Source organism: Panthera uncia, chromosome D2, assembly GCF_023721935.1.
Source record: "Panthera uncia isolate 11264 chromosome D2, Puncia_PCG_1.0, whole genome shotgun sequence".
In the NCBI taxonomy this organism is placed as follows: domain Eukaryota; kingdom Metazoa; phylum Chordata; class Mammalia; order Carnivora; family Felidae; genus Panthera; species Panthera uncia.
Window position 1 is genome coordinate 52423929 of NC_064818.1, and position 23210 is coordinate 52447138.

The window sequence follows — 23210 nt, forward strand, 5'->3', positions numbered from 1 at the left end:
TGAGGCCCTGTGTCCCTTTGCTCATGCGGGCTGGATGTGTTCGTTAATCACACAGGTCCTCCTGCAAGGCTGTAGGAGCGTAGAGCTGGATTGTTGGGATGGAGACGACGGGTTGCCCATCATCTATCATGGACACACGCTGACAACCAAGATCCCCTTCAAGGTAACGCTTCCTAACGGTCCCTAAATCCCATCAGGGAGTCACTGTCTTTGTGCGCCTTTTCTGTGAGTGACTCTTCCAATCACACCTTAAGTTGGGGTTCTTGTCCTGAGTCTGTAGACTTCCCGAAACTGTATGGGATGTGCACATGTCCATTTTTCTGGGAGTTGATCTAGAACTCCCATTAAGTTCTCACTCAACCAGAGCTTAATAACCAGGACCTGAAATGAGTTACCTTGTAATTATATTGTTGCAATTTTTACATCCTAAGATGATATATAAAAGGCAGGAGCTTTGCTCTTGCTACAGGAATTAAAGGTCATTTATCCTGGTGTCCTGCTGACAAAGACCAACATCATGTGTTGGGAGATGATTAAATAATATTACAAAGTAATGAAAATTGGTTCTACTTGGGGAGGTCGGTCACCCAGGAAGACTAGGCTCCTTGGATTATTGTTTCGAATTCTAGATAGTTTATTCATTCATTGTGCAATTACTATCCTCATTCAGTGTTTTTCGTTGTGTAAAATCATTTTTCTCTGAACTGTGGCCGGGCTGGAATGTAATACTATTATTTCTGTCTTATATGTAGACTGGATAGCTAAAATGCATTTTCTCTTTAGCTCATCTTCCTATTCATCTCTCCTGAAACTTTTGTACTCTATATTGAGAGAAGGAAGATTTGATAACTGTGTTTACGTGCACACATGAGTATATGTATATATGTCTTATTGTCCCAAGTAGATTGATTACAAACTCTTTGAAAACAGAAAAGTATCTTAAGCCTTATCATTTTGATGCTGTAACCAACACAGTACCTTTTACCTATAATGTAATCAGTATACATACTGATTTATTAGATTTGGCATACTAATAAAATATATAAGTTCCTTATAAAGTATGTAAACAAAACTCAGTATGAACAGTTTAATGTATTCACAGAAAACTGCCTATCATCTTGCTTAATTTGAAAATACCTTTGAAAAAAATAAAACCATTTTGGCCAGAATTTTCTGCATACAACAATTTATATGCTCTCTGTGGCTATAAGTAACTGGCCTTCTGATACATCTGGAGGACATCTGGACTCTAATGAGCTCTTCTGGCTCCCGTAGGAGGTGGTTGAAGCCATTGAACGCAGTGCCTTTGTCAACTCTGACCTGCCCATCATCATATCGATTGAGAACCACTGCTCATTGCCTCAGCAACGAAAAATGGCAGAAATTTTCAAGGTAAGCTATAAGCTAAGAGGCAGGATGGTATCTTGGCCTTTGTCTTCTAACTGTTGCTTTTATATGGAGCCACCATGGACCACATGACAGCTGGACCTCAGCCATGAAGCACAATTAGGGTCCCTCAGACCTAAGAATTGAGGGTGCCATGGGAGCTTGGACTTTCTCTTGAATGGTCCATCTTTTCAGCTGAAGTGACAGAAGCATTGTTCTGTGGTCTCCTAACCATTTCCATCCAGAAAGCCTTAGGAGATAAGGAGAGACCAACTCTCCAATGCTTCTGGTACCACAAATCAGGGATGCTGGGATGTCACCTGTCAGTTGTATGTGGAAAACTGAAAATATCTCAGGGCAAATAAGTGAAATTTTCCTGTGTCTAACACTACAGATAGAGGGATCCAATTTGGCAAAGACCTTAGACCAGCCAAAACAGTTGCTATAACACTTGGTTCTTCCTTATATAGGCAAACTATCATGCAGACAGATTTAGGGGAAAATATTCCTTTATACTTCCCCCTTCCTCCATTGATTGAGGCATTTATGGAAATAAGGCTATCAGGAGGAGGGAGGGGCATGGGCAGAGGAAAATGTCCCCAAATACTTATGCCAACAAAACTAATTAGCTTTTCATATTGACTTTTTTTTTTTTTGCCATCATTTAGAATAATGGTCTCAACTTTTTTTTTTTTTTTTTTTTAGAGAGAGAAGTAGAATGTATGCACATGTGTGACTGGTAGGGAGGAGTAGAGGGAGAGAGAGAGAGAGAGAGAGAGAGAGAGAGAGAAAGAGAGAGAATCTTAATCAGGCTCCATGCCCAGTGCAGAGCCCTAGCTCAGTCTCACGACCCTGAGATCATGACCTGAGCCAAAACCAAGAGTCAGACGCTTAACCTAGTGATCCACTCAGGCTCCTCCTCAACTTTTTTGATTGTATCCATCAGTAAAATACTATAGTATATGTATTCCTATTGTACGCTTATTGACTTATTCATAAACTATACATATATCCTACTTATTAACATATTTTATACATTAATAAAACACACAAAAATAGAATATGAAAGGGAATAACATAAAAAGATGAAGTAAAGAATTATTCTTATACTATTATTTATTAATGGTACAAAATCCCTTTTGGTCTCATAAAAATTTTAACAATAAATGTATTACTGTTTTCAGTGGGAGTAATGTGATTGAAGACATTCATTGTTTTTTAAATTTGTGTGATCTGTGACTTGTATGTCTGGTTTTAAGTTTAGTTTATTACTTCAGTGTTTGATGTTAATGGCTGTAGCAGCTGATAAAGACACCTTACAAAGAAACGTGTGCAGACGGAACAGGTGCTCTTGCCAAATGGTGGTACCCATTTCTCAACTCCATTAATGAGGCAAAGATACATGAAACACTAATAAGCTTCATTTTTGTTCTTTTTTAGTTAAAAATTTACTAGAATTAGAAACTGCTGTATTTTCTACCGTCACCTCAATGGATTGTCTTGTGCCTACTCCCACCGCCCACCTCCTTGAAGATACACATTCCCCTTCAGAGGCCAATGCTCATAAAATCTTTGTGAGAAGACTGTATAGCACATTCTCCCCATTATCTTTCAACCTCGTCCCCACTCCTTACCTACCTCAAGGTTTCTATCCTTTTGACATCTAACTCACATCTGGAACAGATTGTGTTCTATAAACCACAGCCTCTAATTGAATCTCCTTTTCTTTCTTTAGTGTATCAGACCCTAAAGGACCTTCCTAAATAGTTAGAGCTGGCCCCACCTGGGGAATGGCCTAGACCTCTCCTTCTGACCTTCCAGCCACCTCCCTTCCTTCCAGTAAGAAACTGTTGGCGGGGAGGAGAGACACCACTTCTTTCCTACTTTCTCTTCCTAGGATTTGCAGAACAATTCAACTGAGCTGAAATATCTAGTTGAATTACCCAAGCGTAGGTAAAAGGCACTGATCGTGTGTTTTCCTTTATTCCTTTCAGAGTGTGTTTGGAGAAAAACTGGTGGCTAAGTTCCTGTTTGAGAGTGATTTCTCAGATGACCCAATGCTTCCCTCACCCGACCAACTTAGGAGGAAAGTGCTCCTTAAAAATAAGAAGCTAAAAGCCCACCAAACACCAGTGGATATCTTAAAGCAAAAGGTATTCTCTCATCATAGAGGCTAGGGGTATGCTGTGTGCCCAGAACAAAGAAATCAATGTTATTCTTCTGACCTTTCAGAAGACCTGCAGGGTAACCAGTTTTGTGACAGTTGAGTTTCCTGGAATGACAAGTTTGAACTTTGGCTTTCCCTTTACTAGACTCATAAATACTGTCCCCTTCCTCACCTAGAATTTTATGTCATGAAATTAATTTCTCATGTGGAATGTATCTCATTATTTAAATTACTCTGAACAGGATAATGTGTGACTCTTATCTCTAGACCTAGACTTCATAGCTGTCAATCCCAAAGTGGTTGCCATGGTTCCCTTTAGGTAAAGCACCCCTATAGGGAACCCTCCCCCACCCTTAGAGAAGCACCCCACCCTGTAGGAGGAGCACGTGGACCAGGGGCTGTGACTCCTGAGGTCGATAGTGGAATCCCAATACCAGCAGCCCCGTGGTCCCAGCATGGAAGTTGGCACAAGGTATCACCGTAGCTCGTGGACTCCAGGGCACTCCCATACCGATCTCACCCACAGAGATCTACTTCCCAAGTATCACAAACCTGCTTGTGTAAAGAGCCTTTGGCCCAAAGATCCATGAAGAAGTGTAGCCCCAGGGCCACTGAGTTCATATGCCAGGTTGCACTCATCACACAGAATGCCAGCTGCCAAACTATCTGTTCTATTTAGGCCTCTGTCTTTATTATTGACCCTAAAACACCACTTTTGAAACTTAACAACAAGAGTTGCTGCACGAAGCTCAGTACAGTGGTGCCGTTTCAGCAGCAGGGACGATCCAGAGCTCAACCTAGGTCGTGGCCAATGGCTCTTAATTTCTGTCCATGCTATCACCTCCAAGCCTCCAGGCCTTATTGCATTCCTGTTTCAGAGGCTTCCAGAGAACTGAGAAATTAGCAGAAGGATTCTTTTTTTTTTTTTTTTAACATTTATTTATTATTGAGAGGCAGAGACAGAGCAAGAGCATGAGCATGGCGGGGGTCGGGCAGAGAGAGGAGGAGACACAGAATCAGAAACAGGCTCCAGGCTCTGAGCTGTTAGCACAGAGCCTGATGCGGAGCTTGAACCCACAAACCACAAGATCATGACCTGACCCGAAGTCAGACGCTTAACCAACTGAGACACCCAGGCGCCCCTGCAGAAGGTTCTATGAGTCCAACAAGTTTGGAGCCTTGTGCAAAGTCGTTAATAAAAAAATGCCAAGTCAAATTGAGTCAAGTATCCAGTTATACCTAGTTCAGTAGTCCATTTGGGACATTCATCAAACCTTCTAAAAGCCCTAATTTGTAGAACTCACAGGTAAGGGCCTGAGTTTGAAGCCGAGTGATATATAGCATGGTTCTACAGAAGGAGCGTTAGATATAGAGCTGAGATACCAGTTTTTAGTCACTGTCTCTGTCACAGACCAGCCACGTGACCATGGGCCAGTCAAACTTTCTGGGTCTCCATTTCTTCCTCTATAATATGGGAATGTGAAGGTAGCTAGAGCACAAGATTCTTCTGACACGAAAATCTCACAAAATCTTTCCTAAAGTGAATCATGGGACCCCTGCCAGAATTGCAGACCACTCTGGAAACATTTCATTGTCCCACATCTCAGTCCCTGTTTCCAGCATATCTTGCCATTCCTAGAACATTACTGCTTCCCTGAGGGGCCCTTCAAGAATCTTGTCATCTGCTGAGTAAGTACCAGGCAATCCCCAGGCTGCCCCGCTCACCTGCAGTGGGATTCCAGATGGCCCAAAGTCCAGGCTGAGTTAGGAGCTTATGTTACATCACTTAGTAAAGTCAGTGATTCACCATGTGCCCAGTTACTCCAGATGCCCTCAGGGCAGGGGAGGATGAGGCCGGAAGCTCCATCATCTTTAGACTTACCCTTCTGAAAACAGATACTTACAGAAAGTGCCCCAAACCATTCCAGCCAAGGGATCCCTACTGGTCAGTGTTGCCCTAACTGGAGAGGCTCAGGATTACCATGGATCCTCTAGAACTATGCCCGGCAAACCTTTTTTGCTCAAGATTCGCTTAAAAGATTTTTGAAAAACTTTCCTCTCCTGAAACCAATATTACACTATATGTTAACTAACCAGAACTTAAATAAAACTTTGAAGGAAAAAAAAAAAGAAACTCTAACTCTCACACGTTTTTCCCCTTTTCATACATTTTTAAGTTGACATTAGAAATTTTATCACAAGTGTAAATAGTTACAAAGGATATGTTTTCAAACGTAATATTTATTATATGTAAATACAGATGACATTAACTATATATCAATATAATGTACAAAACAGTCCTCATTATCAAAGAAATCAGCACAGTCAGCCAGATGACGTTTGGTCAGAAAAAGTCTGACTTTATTTTTTTTTCACTCAAGTAAACATTGTATTAACCCTAAGATGACCATCACACTTTTGAATATTATTTCTAAGATAGGTGGACAGATGAAGGGAAGGGAGGGTAGGAAAGAGAGAGAGAGAGAAAGAGAGAGAAAGGCATGAAGCCTTGAACATTCTCGTTGCCTAGATGAAATAAGATCCCCCCCACCTGCCCTTAGCTTCTCCAGACTCTCAGGAGCCCTGCATTCTCCAGTGACCCTTTGCTGCCTTAGGTGGTTTTCATCTCATCTCATGCATCACAGATTTTTTTATTGGTAAATGAAAGTTATACGTTCCTTTTATAAAGCCAGAAAAGAACAGTTAGGACAAGAGTATGGGGAAGGGAGAACCAGCCAACCATAAGCTTGTTTGCAGGCAGTCCTGTTTTTTGAAAAGTACACACGGAAGTTGAAGATACTGAATCTAGAAATTGATTCCTTTAAAAATATATGAAGCTGAACATCCCTAGATGTCTTTGTGTACCCTGGAGGCACACAGTTTGAAGATGGCACACAGCTCTAGGCCAAGAGTTGCAAAACCCCCCATCCTCAGGGGTCAAGCGACATAAATATGAGGGGACAGGTGGCTACATGACAGTTGGAAGCAGCCAAGACAGAGTGGAGCATGCATGCCCTCATAAATGAACAGCTCTAATTAAATTCTTTTCAAAAAATTTTTTATTATGTTTATTTATTTTGAGGGGGGGGGGAGAGAAACAGAATCTGAGTGGGGGAGGGGCAGAGAGAGAGGGAGGCACAGCATCTGAAACAGGCTCCAGGCTCCGAGCTGTCAGCACAGAGCCTGACATGGGGCTCGAACTCACAAGTGTGAGATCATGACCTGAGCCGAAGTCAGACGCTCAACTGACTGAGCCACCCAGGCACCCCTAATTGAATTCTTTTTAAAACATTGTGCCAGCCAAACCAGTCTGGTCTGGAGGTGAAGTCAGCCCTGAGGGCCACCAGTTTGAGCCCTCTGCTAGGTTTCCCTGTGTCCAGGTCTGTGCTCTCAAAGCTGCTCCAAAAAGCCTGCCATTATGAGGGTTCCAGGGGCCATGAGATCTACGCTGATGGGCTTTGTTAAGAAGTCATTCAACTAAAACATTAGCATGTGTTCCCCACTGCCTGGCCCTCCTCAGATGATGCATCAGTAACTCACTACCCAGCACAGGGTGCTTTTTCTTCTACAACACTGTTCCTCCGTGCTGTTTTGTTTACTCAGCAACTACTGCCCACTCCTGACTGCCAGGTAGACACAGCCGCCGTGTGCATACCTCTGTGGTCTTCGAGATGCGCTTGAATGTTGTTGCTGTTGCCCTTCCCATTCTCTGCAGTGGCTTGCAGTTACTTACACAGCCTCCAATTCACAAATGAATACATTGTGCTATTTCAGAAGTCTTCTTTATGTTGAGCCCAGCCTTCCTTCCTGTTCCTCCTACTCCTTGGCACAACTTCTTCCCTCTGCAGCTGCACAGACTAATTCCAGACCTAGAGAGCTAGCATGTGTCTCCCCACCAGCTTTTCTCTTCTCCAAACTAAACATTCTTGTTGCGTCAACTGTTTCTCATAGGATATGGCTGCTAAGACTCTTTACTTTCCATTAAGAATGTTTGGATATTCTTAAATTTGTGGATATTCTTGAATTTGCTGATATTAAAATGTGATTTCCAGAACAAGTCTGTACTCCAGATAGGGTCTGACCGCACAAGGACAGTGAAGCCATCACCTCTCTTCACTTGTACTTCATACCTCAGTTAATGCAGCCTAGGACTGTTCTCACTTTTAAAATTCTTTGGTGCACACGGGGCTCTTGTTGAGTTTGTGGAAAACAAAAAGAGTTCAGTTATTTTCACATGGACTGTTCTTTGGCTGGTCTCCCATTTTTCCAGGTTGACCGTTGATTTTAATCTTTCATGGGCAGAAGCCTCACATTTATCTCTGTTAAATTTGCTCTTCTTCGGTTTCGGCATGCCATCACAGTACGAAAGGTTCTTTGTGAATTTGGACTTCTGATATCCAGTGCATTTATTGGCAGTTTTTCTAGTGGTGCCTTCATTCCAAGTTGCCCTTGAGCCAGATTACCAAGCAGAGAGCCCTGTGGTCCTTCTTAGGTAACCATCACTCCTGTCTAGTGCTCTCCTCTTTTGCAGCCCACATTTCCCCAGAATCTAAAGAACTGAGTGTTCTGGAAATGTGTTATTAGTAAACCCATACTAACCCTTGATAATCACCTCTTTCTTCTGTGTTCTCACAACCAACAAATTAATAATCCATTCTGATTTTGTCGGCTATCACCCTGATACTCCCCACTATGTAATTTCCGCAATTTGCCCCTTCCTCCTGTTGGAAAAACAGAACAGTGTAATCCCACTTCTAGTTTTCTAAGACCACTTCCAGCTCCCACGATCTCCCAGGGACTACTGACAATCATACCCGCAAGGTGTTTCAGTCTGGTAGGTTGTGGGTGCAGACCTGGTGATCTGAGCTCGCACAAGACTGGACGATTGAGTGTCTAGAGCCCCAGTGTGTTCAGACCAACCCCTGAATTACCTGGGTCATTGCCACACAAGGAGCTCAGCCTCAGCAAGGGTGGATTGACTCAGAGCAAGGGGGGAATTTCTGAAGGCTTCCATCTGCCTCACACTCATGCTGAGGCTCTTATGAAGACCCCCTAACTACATCCCACCAGATATCCAGTTTTCTCACCTTGATCTCCCGTGCTCCAACCTGCCAGACTCGAACAATTCATACTAGATGACAGGGACTGTCCCAGGTACCAGGGGAGCAGAGCAGAGTAAGACATGGCCCCACCTAGACCCATCTGGCACAGTCTCCTCGTCTGGCCCCTAACTCCAACCCCCTGACCTATATCTGAATTGTTTTTCGTTTGTTTGTTTTTAACATTTATTTATTTTTGAGACAGAGAGAGCGAGCACAAGCAGGGGAGGGGCAGAGAGAAAGGGGGACAGAGAATCTGAAGTGGGCTCTGCGCTGACAGCAGGGAGCCTGACATGGGGCTTGAACTTATGAACCGTGAGATGATGACCTGAGTCGAAGTCAGATGCTCTGCCGACTGAGCCCCCCAGGTGCCCCTGAATTGTTTTAATCAAGGGCTAAGATCCTGTTTTTCTGCCTCAGGGTAAGCTGGGTATTGCAAAAAATAAGGATGTCAGCTCCTAGTTATCCTTTTGGCCACATCTCCATACTTCCTGCATTGGTGGAAGTGTTTGGGAATTTAAGGGACCTTGACACACTGCTTTCTGATATCGCCAGTCCCAGGATCTTTGCGCAGCGCCTCTCCCATCATATGGTTCTCACACTTGTCTGCCAGTGGGTCTACCAGGCTGTTTGCCTCATCATTCCCAGACCTCTGGCTCTACCTTGAATGCCTGCTGCATCAAGGCCCTTCTCTTACCCATGACAAATAGACTTGCTTTTGTGGCTCCCTTGTGCCTAGAGTAGCTTTCCCAAAGTTTTGAAGAACACCAATCCTGTGAGACACGCTGAGAAAAGGGGGGGGAGGAAATCCCTGGTTAAAAAAGGGTGGGAAATGCTGTACTGGAGATCTTTGAAGAATCACAGTGCCCTCTAGCATATTCAATGAAGGCAATGTGAAACCCTGTAGCAAGAATGTGTCTGTCTCAGTTTGTTTAAGTGCTGTTTCCAACCTCCCATTTTGTTTTGTGGTTACTGTAATTGTCAGTTTTTACCTAACAGCTGTTAATACCCATGGAACTAGTGTTCCATAAAACCCACTTTGAGAAATCCCAGCTGAAACAATGTTCAGTTGTGTAAAGTGAGCTATATTGTAAAATATTTTATGTGGATATAGACACAGCCTAAATTGTTTCTTCCTTATGTATACATTTTATGTTGTAAAAGTAATATAACCACATTTCAGAAAATTTAGGGAATAGAGAATTATTTTATTTTAAAACATACATAATTCCAGTGCCAAATATACCCTTATTACAGGGGTTCTTAACCTTGATAACACATCAACAGACAGAAATCAAGGGTCCGTGAATTTAGAAGAAGAAAAAATTACATCCCCTTTGCACTAACCTCTAACTAAAATTTAGCATTTCTTCCAATAATAAAGGAATAAACCACAGTAACATTGGCAGTTCTTAGGTCTTCATCAGCAATAAAAATTATAGGGTTTTTTCTAAGTTTATTTATTTATTTTGAGAGATACAGAGAGCACAAGTGGCAGAGAGAGCGGGGGAGAGAGAGAGAATCCCAAGCAGGCTCTGCACTGTCAGGGCAGAGCCCGACACAGGGCTCAAACTCCCAAACTGTGAGATCATGACCTGAGCCGAAGTCGAACGCTTAACCGACTGAGCCACCCAGTGACCCTGAAATTATAGTTTTTATATTACATCACAGTTGTTGCTAATATCTCCAAGAATTATTTATGCTAACCACTATTTCAAAATGTTACTGGACTTACCATTATACATTTTTATCTGTGTTACTAAACATATATTCCTATAGCACAAATTTATTTTTTAATAATTTGATAGCTGTATTCAACATTTTTTTGGTAATATTTTGTATTTGGTTTTATTCATTTAAAATATCATTCTGAAAAGGTGCCTGGGTGGCTCAGTTGGTTAAGTGTCCAACTCTTGATTTCGGCTCTCTCTCTGGGATTTTCTCTCTCCCGATCTCTTTACCCCTCCCCCCGCTCATGCTCTCTTTCTGTCTCTCAAAATAAAAATAAACTTTAAAATGTCATTCTAGGGGGGGTTTCTGGGTGGCTCAGTCGGTTAAGCATCCGACTCGATCTAGGCTCAGGTCATGATCTCACAGTTCGTGAGTTTGAGCCCCAAATTGGGCTCTGCACTGGTAGCGTGGAGTCTGCTTAGGATTCTGTCTCTCTCTCTGTGTCTCTCAAAATAAATAAATAAACTTTGAAAAAATAGGATAAAATAAGATGTCATTCTGAGAAGGAATCCTACATCAGCAGATGACCTAAGGGGTTTGTGCCACAACAATAGGTCAAGAATCCCTGCTATATTATGCAGCAACATATGTATTATGATGTATTATGTATCATTTTATGTAATTGTAATCATTATGGATAGACAGAAATATATAGACATGAAACAAATGATTTCGAATTGTATATACATTTACATTTATATTTATACATACAATTCTATATCCTGTTCAACAAATATATCTCACAATTATTTTTTCAAGTCTAATTTTTTTCAAGCAGATACACCACCATAGTTTACTGACCTCATTCTTCTACTGTTGGATTTTAGATTTGTTTCTTGTTTTGAATTCATGCAAGTAACTTTTCCTCCATTTCTGCTTACTTCCTATGCTAAGTTCCCAGACCTATATTAACCTTGTATCCCGTGAAATCACCTCCCAGGTGATTCAAATATAAGTAATATAAGGAAGTCAAATATAGAGACACACAATCTCCCTCGTAGCATCAAGTTTCTAGAAGTTTCTGAGCTTTTGTTAATCTGATTGATGGTTCATATAAAGTCTGTTGAAAGAACTTTATTTAAACCGACAACTGTTTGTTCAGTGTCACTCTCCATAGGGATTCTAACCTTTTTCTCCAGGTCAAAGGCCTTTAGATATTATTTTAAGGGCAAAAAAGAGACAACAGTTTCTTAGCAGAGATTTACTTTTCCAACACTGATGAGCTGATTCGCTCCTTCCTTCATCATTTGGGAGTGATGGCGGTTCTCCACAGCAGCAAGATATGTCCTGTAGGGCTTGCCCCTGGGGAACCGGGGTGTCTGGCACTATATATGATTCCTTGTGATTGTTTCTAAAAGCTGCTGGATTGTAGGGATGTTAACATTTGCCCAAATATTGATGTTGTACTTTAGGTGAATTTAGATTTTTGTTTTCTCTCTCAAATGAATCAAAATAGCTTAAGCCACTTTTTGTGACTGTGGCAAGCATTAAGTGATCATTTTGAAGGCTATGAAGGAAACCTCAGGAGCTTATTAGCATCTGCGGTCTTTAATTACTGATATCTTACAGGCTCATCAGTTAGCATCCATGCAAGCTCAGGCTTACAATGGTGGGAATGCCAACCCCCCACCGGCTAATAACGAGGAAGAGGAGGATGAAGAAGACGAATATGATTACGACTATGAATCCCTGTCTGATGGTAAGAGAGACACAACCGTATGCTGTGTGCGGGGAAATGCTTGGGTGATTTTCTGTTGTGGGGTTTTTTTGTGTCATTTTCCCCCCAAAATGAGTCTGTCATTCCACAGACCAGCAATAGCAGATTGTTGTAGTAACTGTCCAAGAATTCCTGAATCCCGTGGCTTAGTGATGAGGACCAAGGAAGGAAGGGGATTCTCTTAGCCACTGCAGCCAACATTCAAGGAAAGAAGAAGAGGGTGTGGAGAGCCAACACAGGGGTCATTCCTGAGTGGGTTCCTGGAGGAAAAGTTGGAATTGCAACAGAGAGACCTCATTCTCACCCTTTCAGTTTCTGACGTGGCTGATGTACTTGGCAGACATTGTGGCTGCTGGCTGTTCTCGCCGCTCACCACCTGCAGGGGGCAGCATCATGGTGCTGTGCTCTCCACTCCTCCCTCTCACCGCCTTCACTCCTGCTTTGTAAAAAGTATACGGAAAAAAAGCAGCATTTCCCTTCCCCCTCTTCCTAGTTCTCACATTACTAACCCAACAAGATATTTCCTTCTGGCTCCACCAAAGGGACAAAACATGGGTGAGCCTAATGGCACAATACAAAAAAAGTCACATGAATGAAGTCATCCACAGATTATAGGTGAAGGATTCCTGTTATATGAGAATTAGGTTTCAGGGGTGTCTCATTTGTACCAAATTAGTTATAGATTGCAAAATGTTTTCTAGGTACCATTGCTGATGGTAGACTGTTGCATTTTAGCAACTTGTGAAAAGTAATGTAATAATGAAAAAATGCTTAAGTTCCTATTTATAAAAATAACATTGTATGTGTAGAATATATGGCTTCTGTGGAGGATAATTGTTTGCTCATATGTAGGTATGCCCAGACCAGCAACCATTTACCCTTGGCATTAAGACAGCCGAGCTACCCTCCTCCAAATATCTGTTGCTTATGCTCCAGGATTGCCCCCTAGTTATATCCTGTTTCATGAGCCTCTTTCATGGCCAGCAGTTACAGCCCAGCCTCTTTTTGCCTCCCAAATACAATACTAGCCTATGTCCATTTAATATTTGTCCTTAGTAATAGTTGATCGCTTCATACCATCAACTAAAAGCCAAATTTACTTGACTGAAATCCCATCAGTTAATGTGAGGAGCTTATACTCTAAAGGGGAAGTAGAAAGAGGAGGAAGATGAAAAGGAATCAAGATGATTTCTTGTATCCTATTCCTGAATAGTTGTGGGAATATGAATATTCTCATATTGACTTATTCTTCCCCATGGATATCCATTACAGTTATGGTGATGTTGTTTCAGAAGAACAAATTTATTCAGATAAGAAACGAAAACCACACGTAAGAGATCAACCAATCCAGATGTCAGATGCCCTGTGAGAGCTTTATTTGCTGGAAGATAAATTCACTCTTTATCATAAATTACTCCCATGTTTTTTCTGTACTTTTCAGAACACAAAAGAAAGGCCTATATATATCTATATATCTATATATAGATATTTTTTTTAAGTTTATTTATTTTGAGAGAGAGCACAAGCAGGGGAGGAGCAGAGAGAAAGAGAGAGAGAGAGAGAGAGAGAGAGAGAATTCCCAGCAGGCTCTGCACTGCCAGCACAGAGCCTGATGCAGGACTTAAACCCATGAACCTGCCCTGAGATCAAGACCTGAGTCGAAATCAAGAGTCAGACACTCAACTGACTCAGCCACTCAGGCGCCCCAGGAAAGGCTTTTCTTAATTATTAGTGTTGTTATAGGAATTTTTGATAATGCAAATAACAAAATGATCTGGTATTTATTTATTTCAGTTAGGGAGAGTAAAATTTAAGCCCTATCCCACTGAATTTCTAAGATAGTTTCATGCTTTTTAAAAACCTATATGAAAAGAAAAAAAAAACCTATATGTACTGAGGTGGGATACAGGTGAAAAGGGGGCCCCACCAGGTCCTGACTCAGTAAACCAGGAGACGTTGGGTCAATGTCCTATCTCCACTCTAGGCCTTAGGTCCCTCAGATGTGTAACAAAAAGATTCTGTTCAGTGTTGGGTGATGTTCTCCCTTATTCTAGCACTAACATCTATGATCTATGAAGGCCACTGCCGCCACCTAGATATTTCCCGTTTCATTGAAAGATTCCTCCGACTGGCAGATTCCCAAACTGGCCTTATAGTTATGTTGTGACTGGTTTAAACATGTCGTGTTGAGGCTCTCTCATGCCACAGTTAAATGCTCTGTCAATCCTGCATTCTCAGTTGTGCCCTCACTCACCTCTGTACCTCACACACTCACCTCTACATCTTCGTGTCCTCCAGTTGAGATGAGAAGACAGCAGAAACCTGCCTGCCATGGGTAGAACCATTTGGAGCTTCATATGGGGGACCTCAAAGGTTTCTCAGCTTCTTGTAATGATGAGTCCCTTTGGGAAGGAGATTAGAGCTGTGACCAGTCCCCTCAGAGAAATAAATGTGCTCTCAAAATTCCACATGCAATTGTGGGAGTGTTGCCTTCGGAGGTGTCCCAGGTGAAGAGCTCATCTGTACAATTTGGGTGGCCCAGGTTACCTCTGTGACAGCTCTGGTCCTCAGTTTTCATGACTATAACATGAGAGAATTAGTTGGAAGCCTCTTTGGGCCATAGAAATGTGATGATTCCTCACCACAAAGTTAAGTCCAGAAGAGCTAAAGGAAGTTGCACATGAGACACTTGTGTTTCAGAAACTCCTACTCTGCCTTTTGGCCAATAAGTCCTTCATGAATATTTATTTAATCAAATTTCATTACATAAATAGAGATTAATTTTCTTCTGACCTTGCTGTTTATCTTGACTAGCTCTGAACAAGCCCTAGGGTGCAGATTTGAATCTGCAACTTAACGCAGACGTTCTGTGACAGTGACTGCATGACTCTAACAAATTAATCCATTTCTATCCATTTGAAATAGTGCATGATTGGGAATGTTAACAACAGTCAGTAACTGAAAATATGTAATGTGACTATGACAGCATGGTTAATATTAACAATGTTTGTCTTTTTTTTATTGCTAGACTTTATATCCCTAACAGTCAAAATACTAAATCAACAGATTTCTTGTCTAATTTGTCTTATAATCTAAGCTATTGTTATTTATGCTTTGCTTCATACCTTAGTTCAATTTATCTGGCTTTTTGTCTTAATTTTCCTTACTTTTATCCCCTTTCTGATTCTGTTTTTCTATAGCAGATGTCCTTACCGCTTCTCCTGCTCCTAACAGTCAGGAAGGTAAAGCCATTCGAACTGGGCATTTTAACTGCATGAATGTCGGCATTCTGTGTCCAATTTCTTAGGCTTGAATTAGCATGACATCGTGACACTGATATGAGTAAAAATGTAATAAAATGATTGATCTCATTTACTTCTTGGCAGCCTGCATGGCCCTTATTTGGTATAAGAATATTTTGGTCTTAACATTTTTGGTCTGATGAGATAATGAACCTTGGGTGAGAAATGAGAGCTTTCTTGTTTTTCATTTTAAGAGAATAATTGTCTAACACCTGTAAAGTCATTTTTTTAATGTTTGTTTATTTTTGAGAGAGAGAACACTCATGTGTGAGTAAGGGAGGGGCAGAGAGAGAGGGAGACAGAGGATCCGAAGCAGGCTCTGCCCTGAGAGCACAGAGCCCGATGAGGGGGCTCAAACTCATGAACCGTGAGATCATGACCTGAGCCGAAGTCGGAAACTCAGCCAACTGAGCCATCTAGGCACCCGTAAAGTCATTTTGGATGACTTGGATAGAAATACCAAAACAAGAGCAAAGTAAAAGATCATATGTCATGCTTTACATATTTTTAAACATATTTTAATTTCTATCCTCAAGAGTTTTGCTTAATAAATTCATGAACAATTATGGAAATTTGACTTTCCGATTAAGTAGAATTGTGAAAAATGCATTGCAGATAACAGTATCTTTTTCCTGCAGGTTTTGGCATTTCTAGAGGTAAAAGAAGCTAATAGCTTATTTTAAAGTGAGAGTGATTAACTCACATATGCACCATCTACAAGTGCTTCCACGACTAAATCCTCCCCTAACTTGTGCACCAAGAACTTCTGGCACAGGGTGTCTTTTGTAAGGTTTGCACAGTCCTAATTATCTGTACAGACACGAGCCTTCTCATTAAATGATGTCTGTATGGTACCAAAACTACTGGTAAATGAGTCCATTCAATTAAAAATAAACACATCCTATATCACATGTAACAAATTTTAAAAATTATACCCCAAGCCATCATTTTGGTAACATACTAGCCAGATCCTCAGTCTTAACAGATAAGCACCAAGTGACTGGATATCTTTACAAAGATGTCAACATAGCCCTGAAGTGCAACATTTGGTTCTTGTTTGCTGAAGCCTGCCAACTTATTTTCAGACAACATTCTAGAAGACAGACCTGAAAATAAATCATGTAATGACAAGCTTCAGTTTGAGTATAATGAAGAAATCCCCAAGAGGATAAAGAAAGCAGATAACTCTGCTTGCAACAAAGGAAAGGTGGGTGAATGGCTTCCGTTAAGTTACACTTGGACCATGGTGCTCTTGTCAGTATCGGATAGAATTTCACTCCCTCCCTGTCCCTTCCCTTCACTTTTCCCCTCACTTTCCCTTAGATGCCAAAGCCCACATGGTGATGCTATGGGACACCCACCTGCCATTTGTAGAAGGTTAGTCACTGGTTCATCCAGCCAATACCTGCGGAAAGTGTGCAGTGTGGCAGGCACTGAGATGACACTGGAGGTGCTTTAGTGATGGAGACAAATAGGTAAACAGTGCTTACAGATAAGTACAAAGACCAGTGATTACACAGGGTTGTCAGAGCATCAGGGAGGATAATGTTAGAAAGATTTGGCCAAGCAAACAAAAACAGGACATATTTAGGCCAGGAGGACAGCCTGGCACATTCAAGGAATTTCTAGAATTTTTAACGTGTTTGGAATAACCAGGCAGATAAACAGGGCCCAGACTGTGAAGTGTTCACAGAGGCAGAGAATAGAAATGTAAATGAGACACCCAGACCCTGCCTTCCAGTGCCTCACACTCAACTAGACTCTGAGCAAATGTGCAGACACAGTTTCAGAGACACCGTTAGAGAGCCAGATAATAAGGTATGTCAAAAATTTGAGCCATAAAAGACGCATCCTCAATCACCTAGTCATTCAACAAATATGCACTGACTGTTCCACATTGAAGACACTGGCCTGTGCCCCAGGGGAAGAGGAGGAAGAGCTTACTCTCAGAACGCTTTTACTCTAGGAAGTGTGTTGGGACGTTTATATGGAACGATACACAGCAATGTGAAATGCACTGATGACATGAGAAAGGAACAGATAAAGCTTTGGGGATTCAGAGGTTGGCGGCATATGCTCTCCATGTAAACTGGCATTATTTTTCCCTTGTTAGGTTTATGACATGGAACTGGGAGAAGAGTTTTATCTCCCTCAGAATAAAAAAGAAAGCAGACAGATTGCACCAGAGCTCTCTGACCTTGTCATCTATTGCCAAGCAGTAAAATTTCCAGGTAAGAGTAGGCAATATCTTCTATAACAACTAAAGATACCAAAAGATAAAAATATGCTATTTATTTAATTGGACATTGTGAATGCTTTCAAAATAACTAAATTGTGTTACCAAAATCATTGTTATACTAGTTTCTAAATATTTATTATTATTATTTTATTTTTATTATTATTATTATTAGCTTTGATGTTGGTAAGGAAAATACCATAAAGTGTTTATTTTCAAGATATCATGTCTTTTCATAAGAATTAATAATAATGATAATAATATTCATGACATCTAATAGCTAAAATTTATTAAGCCCTTCAGTACCAGAAATTGTGCTAAGTATTTTATATATGTCATGTTATTGATTTCATATTAATTCTCTGAGGTAGATGGGTTTGTCCCCATTTTTAAATAAAGCAAAATCTGAGAGATATGAAGTAATTGCCCCAAGGTTGCCAAGTTTATCAGTAAGATTCTTTTGTTTAAAAGTGGTAGAAATTAACTTAAGCAAAAAAGAAATGTATTGGCTCATCTATTAAAAAATGAAGGGATATTCAAGTTTCAGGTACAGCTTGATCCAGGGCTTCTCTCTCCCCGTTTCTCATTCTGCCTCCTCTGCATTACCTTTGTGCTGGCGAGGCGGCTGCAACAGACTAGCACCACATGTTTCCAGATTAACTTCAGTCTGAGAGTCTCTTCCAGAACTTTCAGCACCAGTTTCATTGTTTTCCATTAAGCCCTCTGCCCATCCCTGAACCAGTCAGTCACTGTGGCCCAGAGAATGCAGTGCTCTGACAGTCTAGGTCCTATGGCACATTCTTCATCTTTGAAGATGGGTAGTGAGGCTCCACTCAAACCACAAGGACCAAGGATGGGATTTCAGTGAGAGAAAGTTTCCCCAACTTGCCATTTCTAGAAGTACAGTGAACTTACGATGATAAACCATGCCCCCATACACACCAAATGTGCATTTCAGTTAATAAATGGTAGAGCTATGATTCTGAAGCCTGTCTATCTCCAAAGCCCTGCTCTTAACCATTGCACTACCCTGCCCCTGTTGTTAGGGTGTGCTCTCAGTGTGTTCACACAATTGAGTGTCCCACAAGTGGGGCAGCAGGGGCTGCAGGGAAAACAGGAAAGTCCATAAATATATGAAAGTCAGAAAAATTCATCTCCTCATACTATGAAAACAGGATTCCCTCGTAAAAAATTTCTAAGGACAGGACAGCAGCTTGATTCTGGAGATTCATCTAAAATGTTGGGAAACAGGGTATACAAACTTGGTCTGGAGAGGAAAGTTAAAATAGCAATGCTGTGTATGAACGCAGATCCCAGCCTCCAGAGGCATATCTTAAGCCTCACTTCTCACACTGCCCTGCAAACAGGACAAAGGTATTACGGTATTAAAAAATTAGGTAAGGGACCCCTGGGTGGCTCAGTCGGTTAAGCATCATGATGACTCTTGATTTTGGCTCAGGTCGTGATCTCACGGTCATGAGATCGAGCCCCAAGTCGAGCTTAACACTGACAGCTAGGAGCCTGCTTGGGATTCTCTCTCTCTTTCCTCGCTTCCTGTCCCTCCCTCACACGCACAGTCTCTGACTCTCAAAATAAATAAACAAACTTTTAAAAGATTAAATAATAGTGGTCTTTTCACACACATGGAAAAAAATCACAGATAGGACTTTCTCAACTTTAAGTTTTCTCCCACGTTCTGTTTTTAAACTTTTGGCAACTGCTGCTGCTTATCGGACAGCAAATTCTGTCAAGGAGAATGTGAATCCATAAGCAGCGATCAAAGATTTCGAGGAAACATAAGAGCCTCGCTACTTCAGTTTAGTTCACAGATCGTGACTTTCTGTCCCGTAAGTACAATAGGATCATATTTGCAGCTGGTGACATTGTTCTCATGACAGAATAAAACCCTTTTCCTGTCAAGGAGCCTCATGGCCTGCATGTCCTTTGTGACAGGAACAAGCGTGAGGACCACTCTGTTCACAAATGACGCCCACACTCAAGAATCACTCTTGTACTTTGTAAATTCTGCTGACACCACACCCAAACCATTGCATCGGCTTTGTCTTTTCTTCTCAAGCGCTGGTTAAAGAGCACCCATCCCCAAAGATATTTGAGGTCACTGTGAAAGAAAGTTTCGTAGCAGTAGAGCGTTGTGGGAGAGCCAGAAGGTCATTGGGTCCAGCTTCTTACTTGAGGCGCAGGCTAAGCGTGGGGTTATTTGGCTTATGTTTAAAATTCCAAGAATGCTGTTGGTTTTTTTTTTTTTTAAGTGTTTATATAGCACACATTCTTTATAGGTATGCTACATTTAATTTTTTTTTTTTTTTTTTAGTAATTGAAATCTCTTACATTTTTCTCTCCCAAAATTTATTTCCTTTCTCAAACTTAACATTGTGTTGCCAGAATCATTGTTATAATGGCTTCTAAATATGTATTGGTATTATGATTTATTTCAATGCTCATGGGGGAAATACCACAAAATGTTTATTTTGCTACACTATTGTTTTGCGTTTGCTACCTTATCAATTTCAATGCAGCTCACCTTCACCAAGTCCCTTCCAAGGAGACGTATGCGGACAAATCTGCAGAGCGTTGAGGCACCACAAAGATCATGTGGTGTGACCTTCCCCCAAAGTAAATGAATTTCCCCAAGATCATGAACCTGCTTTGGTGGCAGGGCTCTTCCAATTCCTTATTGTCATTGTCATTGATAAATGGGCCAATAGGTCAGGAGAAGGCTCTTTATTGCTCTATCAGTTAGTTCTCTGGGCCTCCCCAGATTCTTTCCCTTTTCTTGATCACCCGCTCTTGTTTTCTTGCTTCCTCACCCCAAGAGAACAACCAGGCTTTTCACAAAAGGGCCCACATACCCTTCAACATGTGCCAGGATGCGTACAAAAACCCCAGAATGAACAGGCCCCTTGCTCTAGTTCCTTGTCCCTGCCCCCCCCCCCCCCGCCATCGGTTATACTTGGGAGAAAACCTAAGTTTCATTTTCTGTCATGATGCAGAGTGCAAAATTCACACAACATTTTAAGATAAAGCGTGAGAACCTCCTGGTCCAAGTTTGTGTTGCATCTTTGTGGTTACAGATACTTAAGAGAAAACAAAATTTAGAAGCCCCACAGCTGCTATGAACTGAGCACTTTCTCTGACCAAGACACTCTACTAAGTATGTATATATACCATGATCTCATTCAACCCTAACCACCTTGACCCTTTTACAGATGAGGAGGGAGTGATGCAGAGAGGTTAAGTAATTTGTGTGAGGTCGCACAATTTGTGTGAGGTTTCAACCCCAAAGTCTGTGCTTTTCTTTTCTTTTCTTTTCTTTTCTTTTTATGTTTAATTATTTTTGAGAGAGACAGAGAGAGAGACAGAGCACAAGCAGGGGAGGGGCGAGAGAGAATCGGAAGCAGGCTCCAGTCTCTAAGCTGTCAGCACAGAGCCCAACGCAGGGCTCTAACTCAAAAACCATGAGATCCTGACCTGAGCTGAAGCTGGACACTTGGCTGACTGAGCCATCCAGGCGCCCCTCAGTCTGTGCTATTCTTTTTTTTTTTTTTTTTAATTTTTTTTTTAACGTTTATTTATTTTTGAGACAGAAAGAGACAGAGCATGAATGGGGGAGGGTCAGAGAGAGAGGGAGACACAGAATCTGAAGCAGGCTCCAGGCTCTGAGCTGTCAGCCCAGAGCCTGAGGCGGGGCTCAAACTCACGGACCGCGATATCGTGACCTGAGTCGAAGTCGGATGCTTAACCGACTGAGCCACCCAGGTGCCCCAGTCTGTGCTATTCTTAAGCACTACCTTACCCTGTTTCCTCTGATGATGTTCCTGGAAGGTATATTTTCATCTCAAAGAGGACCTCCTGAATGCTGCTTCAGCTGAAGGAATTACTTTCTAACGGTACAGTTGTACACAGTGGAATGGTTTGGAGGCGACTCTGGCTTCATTGGAGCTTTTAAATGACTCTTGCTGCACTGGAGCACGGTGTGCATTCATTCTCTCATTCAGCAAATATCTATTAAGTTCCTGCCGCACACCAGGCACTGTGCCAGGCAGGAAGGGTCAGGCAACAGTAGGGCTGGGAGTGAGAAAGAGAAGCCAGGAAACATCATCATCATCCTAATGTATTTCCCATCAGACCTTCAGATTAACCCTGGGAGCGAGCTCCTATCACACCCATTTTGTAGATAAGGAAACCGAGGAATGGAGAAGGTAGATGTTAAGGCAACCTCATACTGGCAAGAATTGAACCTAGACAATGTGCCGCTAAAGCTCCAGCTTTTAACCAGTCTTTCATCTCTCCAAGTTGAGTAATCAGGTTCTGAGAAATGTTGACTGGAGTGCTTTCTTTTCATGTAGCTTTTCAGAATCTTTCTGGTGCACATCCAAGTGGGTCTGTGTATGTGATTTTGTGATGATCATGCAGTTCTGGTCACATTTGTCTACAGAGAGAAAAGCTTTGCTATCATTCCCCGTTCTTATTAACTGTGCTAAAAATGCTAGTAGGTCTTCTGTCCTGGGGCTGCCAGGGAGTAGTAGGACTTCAAAATAAACAGTAACAGGGATGGAAAATGTTGAGTTCCTTGCTTGTAGTTTTTGGCTTATTTATTTTCATTTTATGGGAACAGGCCTGTCAACTCTAAATGCATCTGGCTCTAGCAGAGGAAAAGAAAGGAAAAGCAGGAAGTCCATTTTTGGCAACAATCCGGGCAGAATGAGCCCTGGGGAGACAGCATCGTTTAACAAAGCATCTGGAAAAAGTAAAGTCACCTTCTTGTAATATTTTGGCCTGATTCTGCATGCCGGATGATTCTGATATTTGACCGTCTAAGCACTTCCCTTGAACTTTTAATTTTTTTTTTCATGAATGTTTATGTGAAGTGTTAGGTTGAGTGTGGTACCAATATATTTAAATTATGAATTTACACTCTTAACTTCCTAAAAAATAACGTCTCACTAAAGACGTTCTAACAGTGTTTGCCTCAAAAGTAAAAATTGGAGCCACCTTGGAACATTCTAGTTGTTCTTGGAACTGTGCTCTTCATCCTTATAACTCCAGAAGATATATCCATTTTATTTCTAATTACTTTTTACTATGAAAGTAATAAATTCTCATAGTTAAAAACTCAAACAGTTCGGAGTATTATTAAAATTCCTTTCCACTCTCAGTGTCCCAGTTCTCCTCCCCAGAGGTAATCACTGTTAAGTTTATTGTGTTTTGTTTAAGAAAAATAAGATTCTTTTTAAGATAATCCAAACGGATATAACTGAACATAGTTGGATAACTATTTTTTTCTCTAGGTAAAATTTGTATATGACGTTATATTAGTTTCAGGTGTACAACATAGTAATTTGATCCTTAATATACACGACAAAGTGATCCTAACAATAAGTCTAGTTATCATCCATCACTGTACGCTTAACCCCCTTCACCCATTTCACCGCCCCCCAACCCCTTCCCCTCTGATAACCACCAATCAGTTCTCTGTATCTGGGAGCTTTGCTTTGTTTTATGTGTTTGTTTTGTTTTGTTATATTCCACGTGTAAGTGAAATCATGTGGTA

The 23210-nt window shown here is 41.4% G+C and overlaps 1 protein-coding gene across 2 annotated transcripts in view; it reads left to right on the forward strand.

Annotated features, from left to right (window-relative positions):
* PLCE1 (phospholipase C epsilon 1) overlaps window positions 1–23210 on the forward strand; it is a 321900-nt gene that overhangs the window by 265079 nt on the left and 33611 nt on the right. For both annotated transcript variants that reach the window (XM_049646407.1, XM_049646408.1), the window contains exons 17-23: window positions 56–163; window positions 1276–1392; window positions 3381–3539; window positions 11953–12082; window positions 16488–16609; window positions 17516–17633; window positions 22275–22406. In XM_049646407.1, coding sequence (XP_049502364.1) covers window positions 56–163; window positions 1276–1392; window positions 3381–3539; window positions 11953–12082; window positions 16488–16609; window positions 17516–17633; window positions 22275–22406 — 886 coding nt within the window. The remainder of the gene's footprint in view (window positions 1–55; window positions 164–1275; window positions 1393–3380; window positions 3540–11952; window positions 12083–16487; window positions 16610–17515; window positions 17634–22274; window positions 22407–23210) is intronic.